General features: G+C 46.2%; 1 protein-coding gene across 2 annotated transcripts; it reads right to left on the minus strand.

Annotated features, from left to right (window-relative positions):
• Positions 1-1931: 1931 nt before the first annotated feature.
• On the minus strand, positions 1932-5158 carry LOC109772390 (senescence-specific cysteine protease SAG39). Of its 2 annotated transcripts, XM_073500703.1 has the most exons (3): positions 5131-5158; positions 2613-3029; positions 1932-2518 (listed from the first exon to the last, which is right to left on the minus strand). In XM_073500703.1, exons 1-3 carry the CDS (start codon positions 5156-5158, stop codon positions 1932-1934), a joined length of 1032 nt encoding a protein of 343 aa, XP_073356804.1. The 2 variants fall into 2 exon arrangements, with proteins under 2 accessions (XP_073356804.1, XP_020186665.1); XM_020331076.2 differs by lacking the exon at positions 5131-5158 and having other exon boundaries at positions 2613-3095.
• Positions 5159-10342: the final 5184 nt, after the last annotated feature.

Genomic DNA, 10342 nt, shown 5'->3' on the forward strand with positions numbered 1-10342 from the left:
GCCCGGTGAACGCTGAGCACATCGAGACACCGGCGCAATATGCAAAGGTGTTGTTCGTCCGTCTGGCTGCGATCCGGCCCAGCAACTTGGCCGTACAGCAGTGAAAGATGAGGAGGCTTCGAGGAGGAGAATACATCTCCACCACATTCCCTACGTGTCAGCCACCGGAACAGCACTCGTCGCTCTGCCGGTCGCCGGAGCTTTGGCGGCTGTTCCACGACACCTGCGTGGCGTCGGGCCGGGCTCGTGCCTCTTCAGCCTTTCGCCATGTTCCACCACAGCACGGGCTTGAGGTGGCCACAGCAAGCCTCGGCGTCGGGGGTTGCATAGCGATACAAATTTGCTGGAACGCTGGTTGTCCACGTTTGGAACCTCGCAGCACAAACTTAACATTAGTGTTCAACTGCGACTCTACGAAATCATAAGTTTTAGTTTGTTGAATTTTAATACACGTAGGACAGTAGGAGGCATGCGACTGCCGTTGTGGGTGATTTGAGATGGGCTTTAGGCCCATATAGCAATTTCTGAAAAATCTCTAAGGGCCTATGTGGGTTATATGGCACTAGGTGTAGCGAGAAGTTTAGTCTCACCCTGCTAGTGGAGAAGGAGTTGGACCTTTTTATAAGGGATTCTCTTCTACATGCTATTGGAGCTTGAAAATAGAAGAGGCCCTCACGCACTCCTCCGCCGCCCGCCTCGTCACGACGCGCCGCGGGTTGCGGGATTGAGCCGAGCCGATCTCACACCTACGCGCTTATTTTTGCCAGTCACTAACAGAGAGTTTCTGACAGCTGGGCCACGATCTGAGACGTCGGATCGTGGGTTGTCACGGACTCGGACGTGGGTCGAGACCACGTCTCTCCACGCGGCTACGCCTATATAAGTATACGGTGTCTCCTAACCCTAGCCGCCACGAACAGATCACATCTGCTCACGCGCACGCCCACCGTCGTTCCTTTGCTGCTGCTGCCGCCGGTGACTCCATCCCGTCTGCCGCGTACACGGTCGACGGGAGAGCAGGTCTCCGAAACCCCGCCCCTCCGGTTCCTGTACGGGAGAGGGGCGAATATGTTTTTGGGAAGCGATCACGCGACTGCTCGCCTCCGATCTACTACTTCCTCTACGTCCCTGTCGCCTTCATCATCACCATGTCCACCGACGCCGAATGTGCCGCCGCCGAGAAACTCGAAGCTGACAAGAAGGCCGCCGAGGACGCTGCTTCCGCCACCACCGCCGCGGCCTCTGCATGGCCTACTGGAGGGTATAACTTGTTTATCCCGCTCCTACTGCTTTCTATTTTAGCCATGCTAGCGTTATACGTAGATCTTTCTGCAATTAGCGTAGTATATGCTTGCCTGACTGAATATCAGTATGCGTTTATTTGTGTCAATGCCATGCTAGTGATTTACTCGTGGATTAAGTTAATCAAAAAATTGCCTATTTACTCAACAGTGGGTTGGGGAGAGGAGGCTGCTGTTGAGGGTTGAACGACCAGGACAACGGGGATTGGGGGAGAGAATGGTCCGTCAAAATTCATTTCCTCAAGATTTACGAATTGACATTCATCGTTTTGTTCTACCTTGAGGCTTTAGCATTTATTTACAAATCAACTCCACCATTTTCACATACTGTTTATATGGTTCCAAGATTATCGTAAAAACAATAACTAGTCAAATAGTTCATTATGCATGCATGAAGGCACGAGGCAGCACAATTCACAATCTCCGAAAGATATAGTTAGCACAAATTTTTCATCAATCTTTATATATGTGCCATAATTTACATTGTATACATGGAATACGAAATACTATACAAGAAACAAATTTGTACATAATTTAGATACACATAAAAATTATACTTAATTAAAGTGGATGTGTCCAATTATTTGATACTTGTGTGCATAGGAGGATATGTGGCATATGACACTCTTTCTATGCAGTGGGGTAAGAAGGCTCCATCGCAAGGCCACACATGCCTCTCTTGTCGGTAATGTCCTTCTCCATTCTTAAATATCCGTTCTCGCCCCATGTTGTTCCCCATGAATTCTTCAACAACCAATACTTTGTGCCATCGCTGGTCTTGCCATAACCAATAGCTGCAATACCATGGTCTAGGTCAGTGCCACATGAGCCAGTCATCACTCCACCTTTGTAAAACTGGAATGTCATATCTCCTCCATCTACAGCTACCGAGACGGGTTGACTTGCCACGGCTTGCATGAGGGCTCCCTCGTTGTTGGCTGGAACATCCTCATAGCTTTTGATGGTTGCGGCATCATTGGTTCCACTCTTGCACTTGTCATCTGCCGCGGTATATGGGTAGTTGGACTCGGTGGTGAGACCACCATTCTTAATTATGAACTTAAAGGCATCGTCCATGAGCCCTCCTTCGCAACCTTGGTCTTCACCATGGACATCACAATCCACCAACTCTTGCTCCGACAGTGAGATAAGCTTGCCAGTTTTGAGCTTAACGATGCCCTCTGTAGCAGCGACAGCAGAAAACGCCCAACAACAACCTACACATGGTCATGTTTTGGTAGATACTATAAGATGACATTCTCAAAAAAAGTAAACATATATCCAATACATCATTATCCTTAATACACTCACCACATTGGCCCTGATCCTTGATGGGAGTAACTGCACCTTTGGTCCTCCAGTCTATGGTTTCCGGAAGTGCATCGAGACTTACATTCTCGTACCTGAATCCGGTAGGCACCCTCTCCAAGCTTGGTCTGTACCCCTTGTTAGCCTTTGTCGCCTTGAACTCCTCGTTGGTTAGGTCGGTGAACTGATTGATGCCCAAATAGAACTTGCGGTTCTCGGCGTTAAACGACTCGATGAACCCGACATTGGCCTTGAACACCTCAAATCGATGTGCCTTCTCAGTAGTGTCCTTGTACACACGGTTGTACTGCACCATCCATCTCTCATGCCTTGCCACCATTGACAAGTCATCGTTGAGCTCCCGAGCTGCTAGGACCGAACTGCAGAAGCAGAGGCACCCGAGGATGCTAAGGATCAAAGCTTTTGAGATGGCCATGGTATGTTTGATGGATTGTTTGCTACTACTCGTCTGCAATATGTGCTCTGCTTTGTGTTTCTGCAAATGAAACTAGGTATCTTATATAGTCTAATGCATGTATTTAAGTATAGGAGATAGAGATGGACTCCAGCGTAGCGGTGAAGTACGTCTAGTGGGCAGATATTATAAATCAAGCGTACTTAGCGTCTGGTGCACGGATGTTATGCTGAATGTGCTTGCATGTTGATATTGACATATTTCTTTATCGATGCTATTCCTATGTATATTTATAACGTTTTGGAGAACAACATATATAAGTTCATTTTCGTCTTTTCAATGCATGTATAAACTTTCTACAAACTTAATTTTATTTGGAGTGTAACATTAAGTTTTAGATTATGTTGATTTACATAATTGTAGGCACCTATAGAGAATATAGCTAAGAATTCTTGTAGTCTACCAATATAAAATGATTAGATCTGACCACTTGTAAAGACTAGGAGTGTAACACGAACATAATAAGTTGATTAAGACAACTTAACTAATCATATCATTCGTTGGAATAAGATTAGCTAACTGATATTAAATTTAATTCGGAGTCCAAAACATGTTTGGCACTCATCTTGCATTTTCTATTCTATATGGACTTCATGAGCCCCAAGCACACGTCAAGTGCAAGAATTTTAATACCGCTAGACGTACTTCCCTGCCACTCAGATGCTCCTTTCCATTCACAACTTTGTAGAAGTACCATATCTCACAACAGTTGCGGTGGCCATGTTCGGGTAGACACCCTGTATAGCGTGTGCTGCAGTTGCTGGGTTGTGCGGCGTTGTAGCTCAAGGCTGAACGGTAGTATGTAACACCTTGCAGAGTAGACACAATGTGCACAACACCAAGCGACACACGCAACCAACACATCCAACACTTTTCTCCTCCCCTTGATTTGTAGGGCTACCAAAATCATACGCAAGAATCGAGTAGAGTACACACACATGGATAGGTGGGTCGGGGCAACATAAACATCGATGGGTAGCTTATAGCCAAAGTGACACATGGCACACACACACGCACAGATGGGACCAGTGCAAGAGGAAAGGAGATGTCCGACTGTAAAAGGCGACATCCATGCAAAATAGTGCGGAGGGACCGCAACACCCCATTTCTTGCAAGCATAATAAGTTGGGATCCTCTTGCACCCCGAGCTTCACCGCCAACGCGGTGGGTCGCCTTGACCTAATTTCTCCCTCTCTGAGGGCCAAATTCTGATATTTGGGAGCCTGAAGTTAACCGCCGACCAATTCGGCAAGACACGTCTCAGCAACCCGGCACTTCATCGGGCACAAGAGCCAATGCTCATGCATTGCCTGTGATCTACATTAACAACCCACAAGCGCATCCAAACTTACTAGCTTGTGGCAAAAGTGGAGTCCATCCTCCATACCTGGGATGAATATGAGTTTGAGGAGGACGAGAGCTCAGATAGTCACCCTTCAGTAGTAGCACTGGAGGAGGTCCTCATGGAGTCATGGTCAATACCAACACTAACACTCCAAGCGCCAAGTCACCCACAACCCCGATGGTGCTAATGCAGTCGGGCCTACGGCGAAAGCGGCCACAATGGTTGAGCTTGGAGTCCTTCACACGTTGAACGTCGGCGACGATTCAAATATAAAGGCCGTGGACACCCAACGTAAATCCCTCAGGCAAGCACAACTACGTCTGCAGCACGATCGTTGCCAACAGGTGGGCAACCACCATCGAGAGGACACTACTAGGGAAAAGTCTAGCAGTAGCGCGGGTTTTTGGCCTACCAGTAGCGCGGGTGGCGGCGCTACTAGTACGGCGCTACAGCTAAAGGTTAGCAGTAGCGTGGGTTTATCCGCACTACTGCTATATCCATTTAGTAGTAGCGCTTCCTGAAAAGGGCACTACTGGTAATTACTAGTAGCGCTTCTCGCAGCCCGCGCAACTACTATTATTCCGTATTATATTTCTTATTTTATGTTGTATTCATACACCTTTATACAAGTTTTCATACAACAACAATTTAGAGATTGTTTTTACATCATAATGAGTTGTTACATCACTGCATGAAAGAACCGTGGACTAGTTTCAAGTGGATGGACATCCACTTGAAACTAATCCGCGGTTCTTTCACCCAATGATGTAATAAATATCATCATCATCATCATCATATCATTAACAACTTATCACCATAATACATCATTGGCGTGTAACACCTCCTCATGATCATCATTTTCATCAATCAGACATCATATAGCAAGTTGGCCACTAGTCATAATCACAACTCCTCCTCATCATCATCAACTCTAACACATTGTACCACATAATAACACATTGTACCTAGGACCTACTTCTCTCTCATAGGACCTACTACCTTCTCTTAGGTAAAATAGCATAAAACAAGATAGGCCCTGACTCTCCGTTATGGAGAATGGAGATTATCATGTCTCCAATTCTTGCCCTTCGCACAATGTTGCTTCCAAGTAGCTCCCTACGATTGACCATACATTTTTTCCAATCTTTGATTGTCATGTCTTCATCGGTTTTAGAAATCCGATATGGACAAGAGTGATTCGTAGGATGACCTGGCCATATGTTCAAAACACCATGGTGACCTTTCCCACACATCAGATGAGGCACACAATCCTTCGGGATTTTCTGTTGAAAAACATAGTAATAACTTCATAGTTAGCAATGTAGTTCAGTTTTAGAAGAATTTATGCAAAACATGCATGGATTTCGTAATAGTAAAAAATCTTACCATGGCATCTCCATGGATGTTACCGTAGTTCAATACGTGCACTAGTGGCACGTATTGACCATAACGTGGAGGAGTTTGATAATAGATATTGTAATTCTCAAGATCAGTAATAAATGAGATCAAATGATTTTTCTTCTGATGAGTTAATTCTGAGCCATCGGTGTAGTAGGTTATGTCTACCATCTTTCGCACCTTATTTGAAGAATGAAAATAAGCTGTCAACTATTTTAAAATAAATAATATAAATTACTTAATAACTATGTTTGAGAAACTCACATAGCGGTAGAATTGGAAGCGTATCAACAAGGACCCAAATATCCATATTGTCTTCGGCGATGTCAGGATCACCAAGATCCATGGTGACAAGCATACCCTCATTAAAATCATACATCTTGCAAAGTGCTTCCCAATTCAGGCAACCAAAATGGGTTACGCTCTCAGAATTATATAGATTTACTTCAAAATCCATACCATGATGGGTCCTTAGGTGAATTTTCTTTGTTTCCATACTTTCATGATCTTCAAAATCCATCCTCTCCAAGACATAGCGTCTTGCATGGCATGGGAAGCTAGTCGAGTTGTAGAAGACGAAAATTATATGTTGAAGTAGTTGAAGTCGTGCTTAATTACGAAAAATATATTTGTCGTCGTTGCGTACCGTTTCAACATCGAAGGTCTCCTAGAGCTTAATGCTGAAGCGCCGACCTTCGTCCAGGTGAGGCCTGTCGCACAGACATCGGTCATCGTTGCACCAGTCGCACCCCCCCGGGAGGCTTTCGTCGTCCGATGATGACATTTCCTATGTTCATAATTCAAAAATTAAACTTGTACAATTAAATATATGTACTACAAAAACTAAATTAGATCATTATTATTCATCACAGGTTGACTATCGGTATGCCGAGTCTTTTCTTGAAAACTCTCAGCTCACGTGGTGTATATATTCGACCGTCGGTGATGGTTGCTCCTCCCTTCGTCCCCGAGTGCATTACACCAAAATGTCTAGCACACGGGAATGAAGGAGAAGCGACCCCCCACGACAACAGTCGGGATTCTCCGTCCTCTCATATATGGTGGAGACTCTCCCTCACTAATTCCTCTTTGACATTCGCGACCGTCGGTGATGGTCATTCCTCCCTTCCTTCCCGTGCATTACCAAAAGGTCTATCACAAGAAAGAAGAGGAGGAACGACTCCCACGACAACAGTCGGGATTTTTCGTCCTCTCATATATGGTGGAGACTCTCCCTCACTGATTCCTCTCTGACATTTGCGACCGTCGGTGATGGTGGTTACTCCTCCTTCCCCTAGTGCATAAGAAAGGTCTAGCACAAGGAGAAGAAGGAGAAACGACCCCCACGACAACAGTCGGGATTCTTCTTCTCTCATATATGGTGCAGACTTTCTCCCTCACTCATTTCTTGACTGTCATGTATGGAGCCTCGACAGACTTAAATTCAACCTGAAATGTTGTTTAATTATCTTTCTAGAAAATCTAGGCCACTCGATATTTCCTACATATTCTAGCACAAGTCATGCCAAAATTCACGAAAAAATCTGGCATGACCTTTGCTAAAAAAGGACATATCGAGTGCCTGAAATTTGCCGGAACGCAAATTAATCAACACTCTGGCAAAACATAGGCCACTCAGAGGTGTAACCTGCAAACATGGCCGGCTACTTGGGCAAGCACATATCCTATTTGAGCAACACAAGATATACATGTTTATATCTACATCATATGAGCATTCAAACTTGATGGTCATTGCATTTCAATGGTTGAAAATATGAACAAAAACATTTCAAAATATCTTATAGGACTCATATTGACATGGAGATTTGGCTGGTCTCACCTCGAGGTCGCAGGGGGTCGGTGATGGGGACGACGGCGGGGATGATGGAGGGGCTCCTTGATTTCTGCAAAAACAAAAACCCTATAATCTATCAACTAATCAAATGCATATGCCTTACATAGTGGGGTCCAATTTGAGCATTCAAAATAGGAGTAGTTCTCCAATTTGAGCATTCGATAAGCAAAACCAAATCGTAAAATAAATAAGTATTCAAATTAGCATGCATTCAATAAGCAAAACTAAATCATCTCTTGCGTCTGTACATCGTCGAATATTATCACTAATATATCTCGAATAGTATCATACATATAACATCACTAATACAGCTAAAACCCTAGCAAATGACGGGTATCGGCGCGGGCGGTGGACACTCAGAAAGAAGGAACCATCACATGATCATAGTTCTAGTGAGATCCCGGAAGAACCTGCCAGGTATTGGAGAACCTGCTCTCCAACGCAACCATGTAGCGACGGACGTGCTCGTCCTCCTCGCTGACACGGTGACGTACCACCTCCGCGGGGTCCTCAAGCCTCCGCACCGTCACTGGCCCACGCGACCGCCACCAAAGAAAGTTTGGGTCAGTGACGGGCTGGCTCCTCACCAAGCTGCGCCCCCCGAAAGGTACCACCTCCCAGTACCAGCCCGGCGGAGCCCAGTCCCGGACATGGCCCCTCTGATCAAGCAGGTGTCCTCCGCCGAGTCGACGACGAGGATGCGGGATAGGCATTGTCGATGTCGATGCGGGAATAATTGCTTTAACTAAAAAATAACAACAAATGTGACATTTTCAAAATATGACATGTCCACTTCAAAACGAATCAACCTAGAATACTGTTAAATACACCTAAAAATAAACTAGTTCTATTAATTTTCTTACTAAAAATAAACTAGTTCTATAGTAAAATTTTAATTAGGCTAGTTCTATTAATTCAACTAGTTCAAGTAAGCACTTACTATAAATAAAAATAAACTAGTTCTTACTAAAAGTAAACTAGTTCAACTAGTTGAATTAATTTTCTTACTAATTCTATTAAACACTTACTAAAAACAGTAAAAAAACTACATTATACAATAGTAAAAAACTACAGTAAAATAGAAAAAATAGAGATGGAGGGAGGAGGGGGTGGGAGGAGGAGAGAGGAGGAGGGGGAGGAGGCCGGCGGGATCGGAGGAGGGAGGAGGAGGGGGGAGGAGGGGTGGGAGGAGAGAGGAGGGGGAGGGGCGGCCGGAGGAGGAGGAGGGAGGGGGCGGTGGGAGGAGGGCTGCCGGCGGAGGAGGGACGAGGGACGAGGGGGCGGTGGGAGGAGGAGGGAGGAGGGCTGAAAGGATCGATATAGTTGACTAGAGGGGGGGGGGGTTGAATAGGCAACTAACAATTTTTAGCTTTTCTTTATCAAATTAAACTTTGCATCAAAGTAGGTTGTCTAGATATGCAACTAGGTGGGCAACATATATGATGCAACAACAACAAGCACACAAGCAAGCAAGGTATATAACACAAATAAGCTTGCACAAGTAAATGGATGAAATAACCAAGAGTGGAGCCGGTGAAGACGAGGATGTGTTACCGAAGTTCCTTCCTTTTGAGGGGAAGTACGTCTCCATTGGAGCGGTGTGGAGGCACAATGCTCCCCAAGAAGCCACTAGGGCCACCGTATTCTCCTCACGCCCTCACACAATGCAAGATGGCGTGATTCCACTATTGGTGTCCTTGGAGGCGGCAACCGGACCTTTACAAACAAGGTTGGGGCTCTCTCCACAACTTAATTGGAGGCTCCCAACGAAACCGCGGAGCTTCACCACAATGGAATGTGGCTCCGAGGTGACCTCAACCGTCTAGGGTGCTCAAACACCCAAGAGTAACAAAATCCACACAAGAAAGTATGAGGGAAGCAAATATCCTTTGGTGGAAGTGTAGATCTAGGTCTCCTCCTTTAAACCCTAGCAAATCAACAACTTTGAGTGGCTAGAGAGAGAGAGATCGGGCAAGAGAGCTTGAGTAGCATTAATGGTGGAGTGAGAGAGGTAAGAGGTGGGTGTGGTAGGCGGAAGAAGCACCCTTATATAGCAACCCTAAAAATCCAACCGTTACCGCGTTTTCTGTACTGCAGCGGTACAACCGCTCCTTGTCCCGGTACAACCGGGACTCGCAGAACCCTACCAGGCGGTACAACCGGACGACCAGGCGGTAGTATCAGTTTAAGAGAACAACCGAACCAACCGCCCAGCCACCGCTCAACCACCGCATAGAAACAGTAGGGAGTCACCCCTGAGTGCGGTAGTCGAGCGGTACAGGACCGGTGCAACCGCTTGGCCTCTAGCGCTCGGGCGGCTAAGTCCTGAGCGGTAGAACCGCTCCGGACACCGGTGGTACGGGTACGACCGGACCAACCGGGCCACCACCGCCCGAGTACCGCATCAAAACAGAAGTCTGACCGGTACTTGGGCGGTACTTGGCCGGAACAACCGCCCTAGTCTTTGCTGAGCATGGTGGCGGTACCACCGCCCGGAAGCAGCGGTACAACCGCTCGATCAAAACTGGTAAGCGTCAAGAACCAGCGGTACAACCGCTGGGAAGCCACAGTAAGCAGTAGGATAGGAAGGGAAGAGCTCTCTCTCACAACTAAGGAAGGCAAGAGAGGGGTGAGGTAAGTGTACATGAAAAGATTCCCCC

Source organism: Aegilops tauschii, chromosome 6 (genome assembly GCF_002575655.3).
Source record: "Aegilops tauschii subsp. strangulata cultivar AL8/78 chromosome 6, Aet v6.0, whole genome shotgun sequence".
NCBI lineage: Eukaryota > Viridiplantae > Streptophyta > Magnoliopsida > Poales > Poaceae > Aegilops > Aegilops tauschii.